Below are 20,645 nucleotides of genomic sequence, written 5' to 3'. Positions count from 1 at the left end.
GGTACAAATGGTCTAGGTGTGTGTATGTGTGTGGACACCTGTATTGAGCTGCACTCATGTTGTTGCTTGTATTTCAAATTTCCACTGTGTCTCCCTGCATTGTGTGTGTGTTTATCCATATACCGTATCATTTATCTTTCAAAACAGATGGGTCATGAAAGGGTAATTCCCCTTTATAGCAAGACTTCCCCAGATCTGGAATGACACCCACCGGGTTTTCCATGACCATACACTAATAACAATACAAAGTTAGCAAGTTTGTTGAGATAATAACTATTCTTGGTGTATCACTGTATACTTCACAGACCCCCAGCATGCTAAAACATGTTATGAACAAGCTAAAATGTCCTTAAAAGAAGCCTTAGAGAGATTATTCATACTAACAACAAACAGAAAAAAAGCCTGTTGGGGCTACAGCATTTCAGCTAATACCTAAAGCTACAGTGAGTAAGTTGCCGTCAAGGTTTCTAACAGTTAATGTTCACCTTGAATTCATGTAAGGTTCATGAATGAAAAAAGTTGCCCATGAAAGCCCCTGCGCCACAACCTGTGTCGCCTGTCTCTATTCTTATCTGTTTGTTCCAAAGAATTATAGCTTTGCCAAAATATTGCAGATTTTATTTTTCCAGCAGGCCTTTGGACCTTCTAGAAAGGTGCGTCACAGAAGCATTGTTCATTGTCATCTGAAAGTATAATTTAAAGCTTTGATTCGATGGAGTCGATAGCAAATCTTGTATAATTATTCATCTTGATGAAAATCAATTCCAAGAAACTTGACCCTTTTTTACGTGACCTACTTAATTCATTCAGGCTTGGTAAGCAGGCGATCAACGTGTTTGGCCACTGGTCATGTCTCGGGGGAAATGGCCGCTCTCTTAACACACGCATACACAAACAGACGCACACCTATATACTATCAAACAAACACACAGACATAAACACTCAGGCAGACAGACTCGCACACAAGCACATTTAAACAACTACACACAACCTCATGCACACCCACAAACAGTTGGCTGTATTGCTCTTTTGCAGTGGGTGATTTATTACACTGAACTAAATACCCATTGACACTTCATGCTTTTAGCCATCCCATTGACCTGGTCGGTGATTATCGATTCCCTCTGGTCGCTTCCTCTTGCGCTCTCGCCGGGCCATCGTTTTAATGCCATGGCCTCCAGGGTCTTGGATGAATAGCCTTGTCTCCACCACATCCATATCACAGCCTCAATTAAGGTACCCAAGAGCTCAGATAGAAACAACAGTGCCTTAAGGCACTCTGGTGCCTTAATGCCAGAGTTTCAAGACAGTCAAATTTTCCAAGCCGAACTTTGGTCCCAAGAGTGCAACCATGTTTAATTTGTTATTTTGTCTTAGCAAAATACTTAAGTATTCTAGTGTTTTAGGGTGGCAGGGCGGCTGAGTGATGTGAAAGATCATCATGTAATCAGAAGGTCACAGGTTCAATCTCATGATGGATACAGGTAGCAAGTCCAATAACCAAGTAAAGTAGTAAAGACTTTTAGCTGAAGCTGCACTCAAGCTTTTATTCCTTTGTCTAGTTTTATTTAGTTCAATTTAATCTTCCTCCTCATTGCTTTTTAAAGGCTTTAACGCATTGCCATGCAAAACACGTGTTTGAAAGGTGCTATGCAAATAAACTTGCCAGGCCTTGGTTGAGCTAAAGAACAAAATGCTCTATGTTTTTCTGATAGGAAAGGGGAGCAGATCCCTCAGCACACACAGTGTATGTGCATGCACATACACTCACTCAAGATATATTATACACGCAGGAATCGCTATTTGAAGTAAAATTATTTAATCGTGGTGTCCTCATTCAAGATTGAAAAACGCATTAGATTACAGTGTCTAACAGCTTTTACAGTTGAGTTTGCTTGTGCTTATTTAATGAAGCTGGTAATCAAAGTTTAGAAAATGTAATCCCATTTTATCCTGAGTAATTTACCCCATGGGTACTGTAGTACCATTGAAAGATGTAGAGGAGTGTAAGAACCAAAAACTCACAAAGGTTAACCGGCATCTTCATTAGAGGACGTTACAATCATTGCTCTGTAATTGAAACGTAATTAGTTATAAAGCAATGTGGCCTCTATTTCGAAACAGATATGAGGTAAACATGCTGCGGTGGCTCTGGGGTAAGAAGGTGACAGGTTGCCGTAATTGAGATGAATTTGTAGTCCTAGTCACTGGCTTTTTACACTACACCAACCAGAGATAAAAAATGTAGCATGACAAAAGCAAAGGACTGTAATTGAAAAAAAAACAAAATCCACAAAAAAAGAGATTACCCTTTGCTTCTTTCTCTATAAGTCCAAGCCTCTGCCCTGCTTCTTTTATTCTTTCTTTATTGTGCAATATGACTGAATGTAGCTCTTCAAGTTTTAATGCAAGGTGTACAGAGATGGGTGAATGCACATCCCAGAATTTAGACAGAAACAATGTCTTAGTACTTGTGGAACTGCATGAGTATTTGTCAATGATAAGAATATGCATTTACACCCTCTGACCTGTTCATTTCTTTCCACTCACTTTTCAGTGGGAAGAGGTGAGTGGCTACGATGATGCCATGAACCCCATCCGGACATATCAAGTCTGCAATGTGCGTGAAGTCAACCAGAATAACTGGCTACGCAGTGACTTCATCCCCCGAAAGGATGTGCTGCGTGTATATGTGGAGATGAAATTCACAGTGCGCGACTGCAACAGCATTCCCAACATCCCAGGTTCCTGCAAAGAGACCTTCAACCTCTTCTACTATGAGTCTGACTCAGACTCAGCCACAGCCACCAGCCCTTTCTGGATGGAGAACCCTTATGTGAAGGTTGACACTATTGCTCCAGATGAGAGCTTTTCCATGCTTGAGTCTGGACGGGTAAACACAAAAGTCCGAAGTTTTGGACCATTGTCCAAAGCCGGGTTTTACTTGGCCTTTCAGGACCTTGGTGCTTGCATGTCGCTCATCTCAGTGAGGGTCTTTTACAAGAAGTGCTCCACCACCATCGCCAACTTTGCCGTTTTCCCAGAGACAGCAACTGGGGCTGAGGCAACCTCTTTAGTCATTGCACCAGGAACTTGTGTCCCCAACGGCGTGGAGGTGTCTGTGCCATTGAAGCTTTATTGCAACGGAGACGGCGAGTGGATGGTTCCCGTAGGAGCCTGCACCTGCTCATCTGGCTTTGAACCAGCCATGAAAGAAACTCAATGTCAAGGTGAGTGTTTTCACAACAGATATTATGGCCAGTCCAGAATTGTATTACTCTGTGCTTGTCATGGTGGAATAATCTAGAGTCTGGCAAGACATTCTTCAACAGGTTCAAGCTCTATGTTATCTGCTGAACTAAACCAAGGCAAGTCAATGAATCTATTTTGTAACTTATTCCGCAGTCTTACCCTTCTAGAAGATGGTGATGGGGTTGGGGGTATTTCCCTATGGCGATCAATAATGTATCACATTATTACTGCTGAGAAAAGTTACATTTGCATTTTAGGTGTAGAGTATCTGATGGTTCAATGCAGGGTGAATTACAATGAGTGAGTAGTAAGGGGTCAAAGTCTTGCTCAAGGACGCTTCATCTGGCAAATGGCTGTTGTACACACACAATGATTGTTGGAGAGATTGAACCGATATTGTTTTGGCTACAGGTGACAGCCTCTATCACTAGATTGTCCAGCTGCCCCCTTATTATGAGCCATTTATTTGCCTTGTATTCTTTGACACATTAATCCAATGATGACAAGGTAAAATAATTCACACTAGATGACACTGTCAGCATGCGGTTGACCTCAGTTTTGGCTGGCAGCTGGTTGCTAAATAAATGGAAATGCAGGGGAGGCTGTCTGTTTCTGAGAGGCTCTATGATGGGTTCGGGTCTGATGGAAAACATGACAGGTTCACAGAGGTTGAGAGAAAGGTAAATTCAAACAGCAAGGTCTTGACTGGAATGGAGTGCAGGTGACAGCATGGAGGACAGGGAGGGTTGAGTGGAATGTGTGCGTAGTGAGGAGTACGGGGGCGTAAAATTAGGCGTAGAGTGCGGAGGACAAATGGAGACAGCAGAAAGGGGGTGGAAGGGTTATTGATCAGCGAGGTTGAATGCGAGGTGTCTGTGCATGTATAGTTTGTGTGTGGTTGTGTTGGCCTGGGTTCAGAGGGCTCATTCTTCTCCGTATACCAGAGAGAGATAAAGCTGAGAAGACCTATAAGTTAAGTACCCGGATCGTTGTTCAGCCAGAGAGAGGGTGGCCTGCCAGCTTCTGGCAGACCCTAAATATGTGTGCTCACCTTTCAAAGGAGTGTGTATGTGTGAGAGAGAACATAGTAAATCTAAAGCATGGTGTGTGTGGTTAAAAACTAATTTGTTTGCTCCTGGCAGCCCAAGGTTAAAGCCCTGGCTACTGGGTCCTGATAAAACGTACTCTAATCAAGCTTCACTGGAAACCACAGGGGATAAATCTCCCTCTCTTCTTCTCTTCTCACTTCACCTCTCCTCAGGTCCACTTTCCATATTCATTACTCATCATTTTTTTCACTGTGACTCTTCCTTTCTCTGCCTTTCTGTCCTCGTTACAACATGCAGCATCTCCTCTAGCTCGGCGGCCGTCGCTCCCCCATTCTTCGTTCTAGCCTTTTCTGTCCTCTGAAGGCCGTTGCTCTCATTAATACGCCACCAGAGTTACAGTAAGGGTGTCTGCATTAATATTAATCGATGAGCCTTTTTTTTGCCTTTCCACTCATTTGCTGCACATTTTTCGACCCCCAATATTCTTTACTTTTTTCTTCATGCTCCACACTTTCCAATTTCAGCATACATTCTAATCAGTTCCTTAAGCTCTATGTTCTGCATGAACATAGAGCTTAGGATAAGACACAGGGGAGTGGGGAAAGGGGAGAAAAAAAGCGCCTGCAGGATTAGCATTTTCTATGCCTCCACCTCTTCCACCTCTCCCTCCCTTTTTCTTTAGCCCCTTGTCTCTCTTTCTTCCTCATTCTTTAGCAGTTCCTTTAAGGGGGAAATCGATGAAAGGAAGATGATGACCCCTTTACACACTGGAAGTGATTGATCAGCACTTCCCTGAAAAAAGGAGAAGCTTCATTTAATGGGAATGCTCCATCAACATCCTTCATTATGCCAACATGTTCAAAAACTAACATTCTCATCCCCTGGCACTTAAGAAATTGCTTGTTGTTTATTTTATTTGAAATAAATGAACTTGTTCGGGTCATGATACCATTTTGAAGAAGTAAAATTTGAGCTCAGAGCTTATCTTTTTATCAAGCAGTACTTCCTGTTAGCCAGTGGTGTGGATGACTCTGATTAATGGTGGAAGAACAAATACACTCAGTGCTAATGTACACGGTGTAGTCAACCGTTGGGTTTGTGCTAATATTGAACTTTCAAAAAAACAAACATGGAAACAGCAGGAGCAGGAAGTGGTCTGCTGTAGATTTTAACTCCAACCTTGGTTGTTTTCAACAGGGAGCGAAAAACAAATCCAGGAGCTACAGTGATGATTATCATTCAGAGGGACAAACATAGCAGTGTGTCCTTGATGTTGACGAGCTAACGCACTAGTGGGTCAGCTAATCAACTGGCCCCTGTAAACTTTGCCTGTCTTACCTGCTCTTGTCTTTTTTTATTAAGCACCGCGGCAAACTCATTCATCTTTTAACGAGATAGTTTATCAAAGATATGGAGTCTGCCAAAGCGTTCTGGATCACAGTGCCGCTGTTAGTCTTTCCCTGCATGTCTGCAACTTATCACCTGAGTTATAAACTTCCAAACAGTGGCTATGAATGGAAATAGGGCATTTACAAAGACTTGCAACAGTTTTCATCTGATTAACTAGGCTTTCCCAATAGAGAACCAGTTCAGGTGAAATTGTGTTAAGTTGTGTCAAGGATAAAAGAACGCAAACAAAATCTTCAAAATGCTGAGTTCATTAAAGTGACTTCTGGCCTGGATTGTGTGTGTGTGTGTGTGTGTGTGTGTGTGTGTGTGTGTGTGTGAGTAAGCGTGCACGTGAGTGTGCGTAAGAGTGAGCATGAGCCTGTGTGTGCGTGTGTATCTTAGCAGTTTTGCACGGACCCATGTTTGTGTACACATCAGCATGTGTGTCTCTCTGATTTTCTGTGTTCTATTTATATGCATCTGATAAAATACTGAATTCAGATAAAAGCACCATGCCAACATGTTGGCTCTGAAGTTTGTATGTAATTTGGGTTGACAGTCTCATTGTGTGAGAATGGGTTTATTTAAACAGCTACATGCTGCCTAAATCCCACTCTCCTTCCCCGCTACAGTTTCACACTCCATATGGGGAAATGGCTACATGTGGACATGAAAACAAATGTTGTGCACACATTTACATAAACAAACACATGCTAAACACATAAAAAAAGCTGTTTTTAGTGAGCTGGAATGGTGTTACCAATAAAATATAGTATTTTCATTCCAAAATGAGAGTGGGCTACTGCCTTTTGAAAAATGTGACCCACAGAAACATATTTAATGAAAAATAGTAATATACAAGTGTAGCAAAAACAATCCACACTATTACTTATAATACTTATCTTTCTCTATTTTCTTTTGCCATCAGCTTGCAGCCCTGGCACCTTCAAGTCCAAACAGGGAGACAGCTTCTGCTTGCCATGTCCGGCTAACAGCCGCACCAGCTCAGGAGCATCCAGCGTTTGCTCCTGTCGAAATGGTTACTACCGCTCAGACACAGATTCTCCCGATTCCCCCTGTACCAGTAAGTAAAGACTGCTTTCGATTGACTAATAATTGAAATGAGACAATTGCATTCCTTTCTAAAAAAAACAGACAAAAATGCTCATATTGAAACAATAATCAAATGTATTGATAGCCATAAAACAAACGTATGAAATGTGTGGTGAATGTTCTCCCAAACTTCCTTTGTATTGTTCTCTCAATGGCTGATAAACCCCCCCAGGAGTACGTTCCCACCACAACAAATGGAAGTCAAACAAGTCTGCTTGCTTTCTCAACGTTATCCGAAACGTTATCATGCAACCCCTCGCCCGTCTGACTCACAGTACAGTCTGTTCTTGATGCTGCCATCCCTTTAAAGACAGACAGTGGAGGGATTTTTCTTGTTGCTGTGCCTTCATTAGGAGCAAACACGCACACTTAGGAGCTAATTCAGTCACTGGTGAAGAGAGAAGATCCTTTTTTTCTTCTGCTGGGGTGGAGGGGGGTTGGTTCTCCCACAGTGCAGTGAAAGATAAGGCTCTGGTAATTGGATAAGAATTGCCAAGGCTCTGGCAATAGTTTGTATCGCCCGTCCCTAACAGAATTTCACACACAGACACACAGTGGAAATGAACATGCAATTCAAATTTGAACTCCTGTCCTCTTTTTTTTTTTAAGAACTCTTGGAACAGACTGTTGTGATGTGAAAGAAAAGAAATGTTTGAGTCATTGCATGGAAAATGTACCACAGCACAAGGAACATTCTTGGGTTATGAATTGTGTTGATAGCAGCTATGGAATAATGAATGCATGTGTGTATAATGACATTTAAACTGTGTTTTACAATATGAATTGCTGTCTATTGTCAGTATGTCTCTTTACTGTCACTGAAACAAATTTCTTTACACCTATTCTGCATGGAGATTAAATTCTCGTTCCAAATGTATTTTCCTCATCTCATCTACGCTGTGCTTCCCTTTTGCAGCTATTCCTTCTGCACCACGCAGTGTCATCTCCAGTGTGAACGAAACGTCGCTCGTGCTGGAATGGAGCGACCCTCGTGACTTGGGTGGCCGTGAAGACATCTTCTACAACGTCATTTGTAAGAAGTGCCTGCCAGAGCGAGGAATGTGCTCACGGTGTGACGACAACGTCGATATCTCGCCACGCCACTTGGGCCTGACCCAGCGCCGCGTGGCCGTCCGTAACCTACAAGCCCACACACAGTACAGCTTTGAAATCCAGGCAGTCAACGGTGTTTCTAACAAGAGCCCCTACACACCTCAGTTCTCTGCCGTGAACATCACCACAAATCAGGCTGGTAGGTGCAACTGCAGCCTCATGGCTACCTGTCAAAGATCCATATTGAACTTGTAGGTACTGCCAACTTTTTAAGTCTGGAAAAAGACACAAACGAGTGTCAGAGAATATGTTCTCCGCTTAAGAAGTGAAGATCAATTTCTTGTATGTATGTAGGAGTGTGTTACATATTTTCCCTTTGAACAGGGATTGAGAAGGAAGACATTCTTCTGAATGAGCTTAGAAAAGGGACCTTTTTCACACACCCACAGCATGCTCTGTACTAACACCGCTGCAAATAGCAATAGCGAGGCAGTGTGTTTTCAAAGTGTTGAACCCTCAGTATTCTAGCTGCCCACTGCTTCCAACCCACCACTCCTACAGCCCACAGCAACAACTAGACCAGTGTAGCAATCAGTGCTGAGATACATTCTTTTGTTTAGGGAAGACTGAAACCCAGCTGATATAACGTTATATACAGAATAATTTAGGATAGTAATGATAAGCTATTGCATGTGTTCCTCATAACACTGAGATATACGGTGTTAATGTCAGGGTCAATAATTTTGCATTACCATAGTAAGACAGGTTTTTGGCTTGCTAAGGCAAGTAGATCTTTGCAATTTGGAAATTTTGGTGCATTCAGTTTACCTTAAATGACCCTCAGCACTGTTAAACTTACTTCACATGCTAGTTATTGTGGGTTGGTTTCTTAGTTGAGGTTTTCCAAGGGCTGCTCATTTGGGCCTTGGATGTGTTTAGTCGCTATGTTAAATTTGCTGTATCTGCATACTTAAAAACCAAGGATTAGCCCTTGCTTCTCAATGGCCTTGTCCTTCTCACCTATAACCTTGTGTTCCTGCTCCTAAAAGATGCTTTAGGAATGCCTTCTGTTTGTGGGTCTAGGACCCAAAGACCCTATAGGCCCCCTCATTGTTTTACAAGGGGATGGGCACTGGGACCACTGTCTATCCTTGGGTGCTTGGGGTCAGTTGAGTGCAAAAAAAGAAGCCAAGGGAAAGGAGGGGGCAAGAGAGCATCAACTGTGATCAGATTATCCCCTAGTGTAGTCCAAAGACCATCCCTGCATGTGCATTCACCTTTTAAGAACCAAAATAAATACTAGGGTGGTGATAAGCCCCAGGGGCCACCTCCATGGTTACTTCAACGTCTTCTACCGGAGGAGGGCCCCTAATCCCCTGGCTAGGGGATCTGCCTAGGAAGCATTGTCTTCTGGGGGTGAAAGAGAGAGAGACGTGGTGGGCCTGGGTGGGGGGGGAATGGAAGGTTTAGGGAGCGAAGAGACTGAGTGAGAGAAACAGAAGGATCTCTGGCCATATACACAGGCAGCAGAGGGAGAAGGGAAATGCAAGGGGGAGGATTAAAGAACTAAAGGCTAGGGATAAAAAAGGAAGGGAGAGAGACTGAGAGCAGAGTTGGAGTTCTGCACTGGAGAGGATAGGGGAAATGAAAGAATGTAGTTGTGTGTAGGAAAAACTAAGGAACTTCATTTTTGAAGAGAAGGCACGACTGGAGATTGACAGTATAAGTTATAAAACCAAAGCAATGGAGTAGACTAAGAGAAGAGAGTGAGTCAGAGATAAAGAACAAGCCTGACCTTAGAAAAGAGGACCAGAGACAGGGAGGCAGACAGAACTTAGCCATTAATAGGCCCATGTGAAAGAAGCATGAAAAGCTCAGGTGGGTGGAGTGCCAGTGTGTTTTATGCTTCTCTGTGCATGTGGGTGTGTGTGTGTCCACAGGCCAATGTATGCAAATCTATTTTTGTGCACATTAAAAAAATGATGTCTATGAAGTGTGGCAATTGCATGCAATACAATGTATGCAAAGTACATAGGCCTAATGCATAGGATTTGTTTATCTTGCAAAATGCAAACTTCTTTAAGAATTTGGAGCAAAAGTGATGCAGTAGTTCAGCACGGACTTAAAAGTAAAAAGTCTTCATCTGTATGTGTGGTTGCCCTTAAGCTTGCCCACAGTTGGTGTGTGGTAGAGGGAACCTCATGTACCAGAGACTTATCCATCAGTTTTGCAGTTTGATTCTCTTGTCACAGGAGCATTAGACATCCCGTCCAGAGTCCTCTGGGAGGGAGAATTTGAACATTAGCGAGGAATGGTTCTGCATACTAATTATTGGTCAACACTTATCACAAAGCCCAAAGTCTATAACTTTGGATTTGGCCTCCTGTGAACACACAAAGGGCACAGAACTTGAAAAGACATAACATTGAAAACGATAAATAAAGCAGTTTTTCATTTGTTTTGCCCTGTGTAGCGCCGTCTGCAGTTCCCACAGTTCACCTGATGGCGGCCACAGCGAGCACCATGAGCCTGTCCTGGCTGCCTCCAGAGAAACCCAACGGAATCATTCTGGATTATGAGATTAAGTACCATGAGAAGGTAAGCAGCAATGTAAATCAACGCTTCTAATTCAATCCAATTTCATTGACTTGCATGGTCTCTGTTCCATCTGTGTTTCTGTAAATGTGGAAAACAATGCCTCTGCTGATAAACACATGGTTGCAGTGAAGCAAGTCACCATTTCCAATCTTAGCTTGTGTGATGATCCTCCCATACTTATTCCCCTCTTCCCATCCTTCTATCCCTCCTTTTTCTCTCCTTCTCTCCTCCCAATCCTTTCCCATTTTTCTATTATGCTCTGCCCTTTTCTGTACCCCTAATTCCATTTCTCCCTCTTGCCCTCCCTCTTATCCTCCGTCCCCTCTCAATCCATGCATTAGAAAGTTTCTGTATTTTCCAGGAGCCCAGAGAGTGGTGACTCGGTCTGCCTCAGGGAGAGAACAAAGGCACTCAGCGTATATCTGCTCTGTTTGTTGTCATGTCCTCCTCCCATTGAACTATCACACCCTTGCTACAAAATGTCTCTCTCCATTTCTCTCTCTTTCAGTCTCGTCCTCATATTATTTTTCCCCCGACTTGCATGGTTAGGTTGGCGTGTAAACGAGGGTAGTGCATCAGAGAGGGGATGATGATGAGGGGGACAATACAGGGGGCTGCTACGTATTTGGTATTTTGTGTTTTCATCACTGACTGTCTTCGTCTCTGCAGGATCAGGGTGAGGCCATCGCCCATACCATGACTGCCCAACGGAGCAACGCCCGCATTGAAGGTCTCAAGGCTGGTACTCCTTATGTGATACAGGTCCGTGCCCGAACAGTGGCCGGTTATGGTCGTTACAGCAGCCCAGCCGACTTCAGCACCAACCTGCAAAGTATGTTACTCCCATACCTACTTTATTACCCAGAGATATGTTGGATTATTTGTAACAGCAATACTTCTATAATAGGTCTGTGCGTATGCTTATGAACATGATGGAGGTTCAAAAACTTATAGAGCTAGAAGCTACTGTGCCTATTTTTCATGCGGAAATCCGGAAATCCTTGTAGAGAAAATTACTTATGATTTGGTGAAAATCTACTATTTCCTAGCAATCGTCAAGGTATCAGCCTCAATCCCCCACTTACTTAGCAGACAAAGAAAATAACTGAATAGTCTGTCTTACAGTCTTCATTAATGCATTTTTTGATCCTAGCTGGCTCTCCATTCTGCTAAACACAGCATTAGGAACACAAGGGCATGGTTACCTACGTAAGCATACAATTCTGAAGTGGTCGTGGGAAGCATACAAGCCTATTTGTAAGAACTACGGCAGAGCACAGAGTGGCACAGTCTTTAGCTATATAAATGACTGTAGCGAGTGTGGGTGTATAGTTTTCCTTCCCTGAGTAACCACTTTCTTTCTTTGACCCCTAAAGCCGACCCTCCAAAGTCATGGCAGGAGCAACTGCCACTCATCGTGGGATCAGCCACCGCCACCTTGGTCTTCATCATTGCACTTGTGGTCATTGCTATCGTCTGCCTCAGGTGAGAATATAACTCCTCTACCAGCCTCACAAAAAGTCAGAACACGAGAACGATTAGCATTTGTGGCCAAGCACGTCTACACTGACTTATTTATGACAGAATATGTTCAAACAGCAAGGTTTTATAGAAACATTTGTGGAAAATATTTTTCCTTCAAGTTAAAAAAAAACTGAGATTGCTTCAAATGTCAACTTTGTCTGCATGTCCTCCACACCACCCCAGAACAGTCTCAGTGGATTGCTGTGCCACCTGCGAGGCCACTGAATGCCAGATTAGCCTTCTGAATCTGTGAATAGTAAACAGCTTTGGCCAAAATGCTACTTTGCTCACTGGACACAGCAAGGCGGAGCAGCTGTTGGGCCTGATAGGCCTGTCCTCATGGCCTGACACTCAGAATCAACTGCTCGTCTGCCCGACCACAAAGAACACAGATGCACTCCTGTCTGCTGGGTCCAATTGACTGGGAAGATGCACGCAGCTGCTCGTACCTTTTAAAAAGTCTGACAATGCATCAGCTGAGGTTCTAACCACACTCGTTTATCCTTGTACGAATCATTTGTCAAGCAGCCAATGCAGTGCATGTGTGTATGTATGTGTGGATGGTTGGCACCCACCATTGGGTTCACTCCACAAGCCAGTTCAGGCATTGGCTGACAAGCGTGGGCATCGGTCACGCTAGACTGAATAACAATCGCCCTTGCTCCCCCACCTTTCCCTCTTGCATCTTCGCTCTCTTCTATTTTCACATCACTACATTGTGTCTCTCTCAGGGTCTTGGCTTAGCCGCTGCTCCGACTGTCACCGAAGGACAAAATAGTAATAATACAAAACACAGCGCTTTGGCATATTCCGGAACCAAATTAGAATTTGAAATAAGATGCAAATCAGCATAGGGTATTATTGCCCTGGTTACTGGTTAGACAACAAAGGAAGCACATTAACATGTAATTTCAACAACCCAGCCCCCTCGCTCTGTCATCCTTGTTGTGCCCACCCCCCACCCTACGGTGCAGAAGGGACATGTGCAGGAAGATGATGGTTCTATGGGTAAAAGAGAAAAAGAGAGAAGAGAAATAGTGAAAATGGAAAGAGAGAAAGACAGCAAGAGAGAGAGAGTCCATGAAGACAAAATAAGAGGCAGATTAAATTGAAATGAACAATGTGATGTCTGTAGGGCGAGCAAGACGAGACAGCTGAGCTTGCTGTATGAATTTGCTTTTGTCTCGGCTGCTCATTTTGGGGGTACCGAGAGTGCATGGCTTTCACTTGCTGCTTCAGACAATGGTAGGATATCTTTTTGTTACAAGTCATGTTACAGTCCCCAAGTCTGAATCCTTTTACCACAAGGCATTGATCCAATCGTTATCTGCATTAGATCCCCTGCTTACAATGCAAAAAGGCAAAGAATTTTCCCCAAACCACAACGTAGCGTGGCTACATCTCCGCAGACATTATTAAGGATCTGTTTTCTCCTCCCGCCTTTGTTCCTTTTTGTTATTTGCACCCTGCTGTGTTGAGTGCATGTGACTCAGTTTGTGTTTTGATGTTTCTCAACAGAAAGCAGAGAACTGGCTCTGAGTCGGAATACACAGAAAAACTGCAGCAGTACAGTAAGTCTCTTTGCTGAGAAGCCCCTCCTTTTTGCATTATTCACATTCTACATTTCAACGGCATTGTTCCTATACTTCTGTTCAGTCATTATTGCTTAGCAATGACTGTCCATCCCCAACCACTAAAGAATTGGTAAAATAACATAAATTGGCTTGATCATCTAGTGCAGCATGAAAGTATTATAAAGGATCTTTCTTTGATCTATACTTGGATGATAAAAAAATATGTTCGTAGAACTTTACATAGTGTTGAAATTTAGTTTGACGCCATAGATTCACTTTCCTGTTCTTGCCACTGAATCCCCTATAGTAACGCCGGGAATGAAAGTCTACATTGACCCCTTCACCTATGAGGACCCCAACGAGGCCGTGCGCGAGTTTGCCAAGGAGATCGACGTCTCCTGCGTGAAGATCGAGGAGGTCATTGGCGCAGGTAACCCACCAAAGCTCCTGAGCTACAGGGGGAAGACTGCTAGTCACCTCCAGGCCATACCGTTAGAGGACTTCACACCAAGCGGTACTTTCACTCAATTCATCGCTAACCCTCTCCTTGCCTCCTCCCCTCCCACACTCGCCATCTCTTAGGAACCCCTTTCCTGTATTACAGATGTCTCCAGCACTGTTTTAAAGTATTAAAAGCTACAATATGCCCTCTTAAAGTTAGCGTCACTCACAGTCCTTGCACCCTTATGTTGTTCACCATGCCATGTGCATTTAGGTTAGCTGTAATACCTTTATGTGTGGTGGATTATCATTTCACCCTTGTAAAATGGAGCCCAATCCTGGAATCAAAGAAATGCTTTTTTAAATTTCTTTTCAAAACGATTAAAAAATGTTAGTGATTCTAAGTGAAGCAGATTTTGCACGATGCAAGACTATAGCCCCAGACAGGATTTATTTCTCTAGGGGAGTTAATCCTGTCCGAGCGCATGTAAATCTCATATCTCTTCCAGTGTTAATTACATCCCTATTCTTTTTTGGCACACTTATTGGCCCCCATGTTTAAATTTAACTCTTGAGTATTTGCACATGAATTTACCAGTTTCCCATTTTTTAGTTTCAGAAGTCACAGGCTCTTGATTTCTGAGAGGTGTAATGAAAGAGCTTTACACAAACCCGTTACTTGGTTACTGACACACTGTATAGTTGTTATTGGAAGCTGATGTGACCCTACCGGCTTATCAAATACGTAATGTCCACCTTACATTACATTTTTTTTATATATAGTAGCCTGAGGATGCCTGGGGTTGTACAAAGCAATTCCTGTTACCAAGGTGCACGGCTAATATTTATCTCCCACACACCCCTGAAATATTTATTCCGTCTGCATGGGGCATACGATACTAAAATATTTCTTCTCCAGGATTGGCCGTCCCTCACCCTGCCCTCTTTTAAAGTTGCTAAAAAATATCTTTACAAAAGGATGCTTCAACTAGATCACTATATTTAACCCCTTGTCCTGGCATTATGTGGTTGTCCCCTCACCTTTTAGAACCCCTCTCTAACACTTTATGTTGTAGACAGTAAAATATTTTATGTATTTTATTATATTTGATAGTAATATCTCTGCTCAAAAGCTGCAGGACTGTGCCGATTGAGGTTGAGTTTTTCTTAGCATTGTATCTGAACCAAAATGGAGGACGTGATGTCAGAGATGGGAGTCCTTACTGCTGCTTCTGCTACTACCATTACTACTGCTACTGCTACTGCTACGACAGCTCTTCTACTTCTGAGGCTACTACTTGAAACCCGTCGCTTCCCAGCATTCGCCTTAAAAGTGACAAACCCTCAAACCCTGTCTTCCCTGTCCCCCTACTCTCCCCTCCCCCTTCCTCAATCCATCCCTCCGTTCCTCCATCCCTGACCCTCTCTCCCCTGACTTCCCCCACATCGCTGCATTTACCTTGTTTCTCTTGCACTCTTGCACACATTTGGTGTAGACTCTAATCGGAAAGCATCCACCACCTTAAGAACCCCCAAGCTTCTGTCTCCACCTAGCTCCTCCTCCTGCCCTCGCTTCTACAGCCACCATGAAGTTTAGCACCCCACCCACCCCAATCCTTGCCCCATTCCTTGCCCCATTCCTCCTCTGTCCCCCTCAGCCTCTCAAACACTGTCACCCTGCTTTGCCCATTTGTTTTATATTACATCATGCATTTTTCAACTCTACATCTTGTCACATTTCGCCATCATGCCTCACACTCACCATGCTGTTTCTTTTAATCCGTAGCTTAACAGCACACAGTCATTGTATGCTCCCCCATCACCACCATCCCTTGACACTGGCCTAGAGTCCTGGCTTCTCTTGCAGTTCCCCTTGTCCCCCCTGCTACCCTCCTGGCTCCTTGGTTCTAACCAGTTAACTGTCCCCTCTCCCCTCTTTTCCCCCACTCTCCTCCACTCTTCCCTGATTCCTCTCTACCCTCCCTCCCTCTTTGTCTCTCACTCCTTCTATTCATCTTTCTCCGATTTTCTGACTGGCTCACGTGGGCTCTCGCAGGAGAGTTCGGGGAGGTGTGTCGCGGTCGCCTCAAACTACCAGGGCGCCGGGAGATCATCGTAGCCATCAAGACTCTCAAGGTGGGCTACACTGACCGCCAGAGGCGAGACTTCCTGTCTGAGGCTTCTATCATGGGCCAGTTCGACCACCCCAACATTATCCGTCTGGAAGGTGTGGTCACCAAGAGTCGGCCAGTGATGATTGTGACAGAGTTCATGGAGAATGGAGCCCTGGACTCTTTCCTAAGGGTGAGAAGAAGAAAAATGGCAGACAGAAACACATTACACACAAAAATAGATCTAATAATAGCTTCTCCCTATAAAACATATATCTGTGATTTTATCAATAATGCAACACTAAGCCCACACAAATCTGCTTGAGCTTGCTTTTAGTTATCTCACTTTCTTCTAAGCCATAAAGGGTCTTCTTAAGCTCTGCTGCAGAGCCCACAATGGTTATCTGACAAATGCTGCATTCGGGTGATTGGTGACATTTACAAAGAGCTCAGTCTGCAATGAATCACTGCTTCAAAGTCACATCATACATTGTCTGCCAGGGAAAGGGGAAGGGAGGAATATAGGATGGATAGGTAGAAGGGGGTAGAAAACAGTTACAGTCTGAAGTGAAAGGAGACGAAAATTGTAGGCAAGAGGATATATGCAAAGAACAATCTGTAAGAGACATTGGAAAAAGAAAGGCAGGTAGGACAAATAAAGGTAAAAAGGAGATTTCCCTTTAAACACGCAACCTTGATCTACAATCCAATCTATCCTTGTCATTCTCTCTCTTCCTTTGCCAGCTCAATGACGGGCAGTTCACAGTGATCCAGCTGGTTGGCATGCTGCGTGGCATCGCAGCAGGCATGAAGTACCTGTCAGACATGAACTACGTGCACAGAGACCTGGCTGCTCGTAACATCTTGGTCAACAGTAATCTGGTGTGTAAGGTGTCTGATTTCGGCCTATCTCGTTTCCTCGAGGATGACCCTACAGACCCCACCTACACCAGTTCCCTGGTGAGTCAGAGTAGAAGTTTGTATGTGTTTGTCTGTGTGTGTATATTCATGTTTGAAAGCAATGTTTAAAGGTGCTACACGTACTGTAAGATTGTAACATCAATACTTCACCATTATACTAATTCTGGTCCTCTTTACAAACGAATCCATATCATTGCCAAGTATGAGTGCATTCAAATAGAGTCTGTTCCCACCTGACCATCATGGGTAGACGCAGACTTTCTTTTTCACTGTGGTGGCAGGTTCAGGTTGTAAAGATAACAGTTAGGGTTAGAATAAACAATGGATTACAAAATGTAATATTGCAGCTAAATTAATGTTTTAGTCACAAAAGTACCTCAAAAGGGCAGAATTGTTATGGTGGCTATATAATCTGTTTTATCTGGACATGTTGCTGTGTAATTCTACTAAAGCTATAGCAGATTGCAAGACATTTTGTAAGATCCTTAGCCGAAAAATTACTGGAATGTATTATATGTAAGCTCAACTCTCACTCTGATTTTAACATCTCACAAATAAGAAAAATTGGCAAAGCAGGTCAAGGCACATAGGATAGGGTCCTTTGAGATTGAGCATAATTGTAATAAAAGAGCGAGAGCTCTAGAACAAAGATAGGCAGCATCCTTTGGCCTGTATACAGAAGTGTAGTTTGTGTTGGTCTGTTGACTGATCAAAACAGGAAAAGGGCTCATCTGAAGCGAGAGTATGTTACAATGGCAATTCACTCAGTGACAGGAAGTAGTTGTGTAAATAAGGGAGTGTGTTCTTAACTTTGAAAGACAGTGTTGGTATGAAATACCAATCACCTTGCCTACAGTTCAGTTTGTCTGGTAGTTATGAAAGGATTCTATGTTGGTGATATATCAATGTTAAAAAATACAGTTTGTAGCACATTAAATATTCCTCTGGCTTCACGTGTTTGTGTCATTTTCTGTATCTGTGTTGTTACTAACCGTTTGTGGATGTGTGTGTTTGGGTTCTACAGCATGCACCCATGTGTTGAGCATCAACACGTCCCTTAGACTGTGTTTTTCTCACCCTCTCTTTCCCTCTTGTATGTGTGTGATTCTGTGTTTGTGCTCCATCCCTCCAGTATTTCATGCTCACCTACTCATTCGCATATCCACAGGGAGGGAAAATTCCCATTCGCTGGACGGCTCCCGAGGCGATTGCCTACAGGAAGTTCACCTCGGCAAGTGATGTGTGGAGCTACGGCATCGTAATGTGGGAAGTGATGTCGTATGGCGAGCGGCCATACTGGGACATGAGCAATCAAGATGTAAGCTGAAATGAGGATTTTGTTGAATTTAATAATTTATAAGCACAGGCTTTCTGTTGAAATATGCAGCATTAAACAGTAGCCTTTTGCCCTAGAAAATATAAATGTAAATATAAAAAAACACTTCAGCCATCATTGTTTAAAAGCCATTCTCTCCCTACATACCCGCCCACAACTACCACTCTGATCTCTCTATGGCCCTTATTGCTATGCATTTCCTAAAGCTTTTTTTAATGTTTACCTTTGACTCTTCCATCATTTCCCTCATTCATCCTCTTCTGTCGCCGCTCACTTGCTATTTTCATCGACCCATCTCGCTCCCTGTGTTCCGTTCTCCTTCAACACCGTACTCAGTGATTAGAAGTGATTGTGATTTCTCTGACATCCTTTCCTCAGGTGATAAATGCTGTGGAGCAGGATTATCGACTGCCTCCACCCATGGACTGCCCCACAGCACTGCACCAGCTCATGTTGGACTGCTGGGTAAAAGAGAGGAACCTGCGACCCAAATTTACCCAGATTGTGGCCACGCTGGATAAGCTTATCCGCAATGCTGCCAGCCTCAAGGTGGTCACCAACAGCACACAGTCTACTGGGTAAGTTGTGATATTTTTATATAAAAGTATGTTGGTCACATTTAGTAAACGCAAAAACAGTTAACGCAAATGTCATATCTTGTGTAGGCTTGGTGAAGCTTGTGATTTTAGAAATAGAATAACTCGGATGCTGTTTCTCTTAGTTTCTCTGGAGGTCCTTGTTGAGTTTTATTAGGTGCATTAGTGATCTTTATAAAAAGCAATAAAAAATAATTTTGGTCAATGCATCTTGGATATTAGTGCTGATTGCTTTCTAAAATATTTCTGTGGTTTTCTTTTTTCATATGTTGAGGAGACCTGCTGGGCTCTTGCCATGGACAACAGTAATAGGGCATTAGTCTATTGAATCAAGTCACTAGACTTTTCAGTAGTGAGAGTTCTACTGGCCAAGCCATTTCAGTTACAGCTGAGCCAAAGCAACCGCAATAATGATTTCCACTGTGAAAATATTCCTTTTCCAAATTGATATTGTGTTTGTGAGTCACTCTGACTCAGCTGTAACAATGTCTTAACTCCAGGAAAGTGCATACTTCTTCCAATACAACTCTTTAGTTCTCACAAATGCAGCCTGGGCCATTATGCTAATACAAATTACCATTGCTCAATAAACAGCCCTTACAGCAACTTGTAACTGGGAGCTCAATCAATGATGTCACAGCTACATTTAGCTGCACTACCTTTCTCCGCAACCTGTTTCTTGGAAAGATTTTGGAAGATAGAAGGTGGCGGAGTTGGAGCCATAGGTAGGAAGATGACCTACCTATCTGTCCCTGGATCAGGGTCTTTCTGTCTTGAGGGAGGGCTACAGACAATCCTGGTTTGGGCTCAGGGGGGAAACCAGGGTCTCGGTTGGCCACCGGAGTGACGTTCTTAGAAGATTAAGCTTGCGGTTAATTAGCTCGATTAAGACGATGCAAAAAAGAGATGGGAGCGCCTTTTAATTAGCCACTAACGAGATTTAAAACGGGCCAGTGGAGAGGTGGCCTTCTGCCGACAAAGAAAAAAAAGGGAGGAGTGAGAGATGATAGCGCCGTCCTGGTCGGCATTGAAGGGTGGCTGTAGGTTAGCTAACACTGCCTGGGATCAAAGTCCTTTGGTTGTGTGTGTCATGTGTACTTGACATGAATGCATTTTGCATTGAAGGTGTAAAGTGGAATGAGCAACGGAGTTGTGTTGATGTTAGGTTTCCGGCACTAGTGCCATGAGTCATATCTGTGTTTTTATTTAAATAAATGCAGAAATTCACACTTTGAATTTAGGCTTTAGCCCTGTAACTGTCTCACTAGCTACCTTTCAATATGGCCCTTCTTTCCTGCCGTGTTTCTGCTTGTGACTCACATGTGGCCACAATGGCTTGGACCCTTTTGAAGCAAACTTTAGAGGAGGATGACTAACAATACTCCATTAAGAGAAGCCAGAGTCTGGCGTTAACAACGGCCCGAGGCCTTGAGCTCCGAAGCACAGGCCTTATTAAAAATCACTCCATCTTCACCACTCAATGGAGCCTCTGTATTACTGTTATTAACTCCCCCTCCAAGCCTTTTCTCTTTTCTCCCTCTTTCTCTCTCCATTCCTCTTTTAATTGTTAATGAATCTAATGCCATCAAAAAGGATGACAGGGATCAACAGAGCAGAGAGGAGGGGAGACAGTGGCACTCTTTCTCTTTGCCTGCTCCCTCATCTGATTCTCCTCCTTCAGCTCCCCG

General features: G+C 43.4%; 1 protein-coding gene and 1 long non-coding RNA gene across 12 annotated transcripts in view; both read left to right on the top strand.

The window, feature by feature from the left end:
• The window catches only part of LOC117950501, a 786,205-nt gene that overhangs the window by 288,455 nt on the left and 477,105 nt on the right, over positions 1-20,645 (top strand). The window lies entirely within an intron of this gene.
• LOC117950485 (ephrin type-B receptor 3-like) overlaps positions 1-20,645 on the top strand; it is a 60,092-nt gene that overhangs the window by 30,819 nt on the left and 8,628 nt on the right. For 2 of the 11 annotated variants that reach the window (XM_034881588.1, XM_034881579.1), the window contains exons 3-14: positions 2,558-3,230; positions 6,619-6,774; positions 7,720-8,055; positions 10,330-10,466; positions 11,124-11,286; positions 11,831-11,939; positions 13,497-13,549; positions 13,848-14,066; positions 16,050-16,297; positions 16,849-17,064; positions 18,158-18,343; positions 18,740-18,939. In XM_034881588.1, the coding sequence (XP_034737479.1) occupies positions 2,558-3,230; positions 6,619-6,774; positions 7,720-8,055; positions 10,330-10,466; positions 11,124-11,286; positions 11,831-11,939; positions 13,497-13,549; positions 13,848-14,066; positions 16,050-16,297; positions 16,849-17,064; positions 18,158-18,343; positions 18,740-18,939 (2,696 nt within the window). The remainder of the gene's footprint in view (positions 1-2,557; positions 3,231-6,618; positions 6,775-7,719; positions 8,056-10,329; positions 10,467-11,123; positions 11,287-11,830; positions 11,940-13,496; positions 13,550-13,847; positions 14,067-16,049; positions 16,298-16,848; positions 17,065-18,157; positions 18,344-18,739; positions 18,940-20,645) is intronic. The other 9 variants (XM_034881589.1, XM_034881587.1, XM_034881580.1 and 6 more) reach the window with 8 other exon arrangements.

This window comes from Etheostoma cragini, chromosome 9, assembly GCF_013103735.1.
Source record: "Etheostoma cragini isolate CJK2018 chromosome 9, CSU_Ecrag_1.0, whole genome shotgun sequence".
Classification (NCBI taxonomy): domain Eukaryota; kingdom Metazoa; phylum Chordata; class Actinopteri; order Perciformes; family Percidae; genus Etheostoma; species Etheostoma cragini.
Note: the sequence above shows the minus strand (reverse complement) of the source record. Positions and strands in the feature narration are given on the sequence as shown.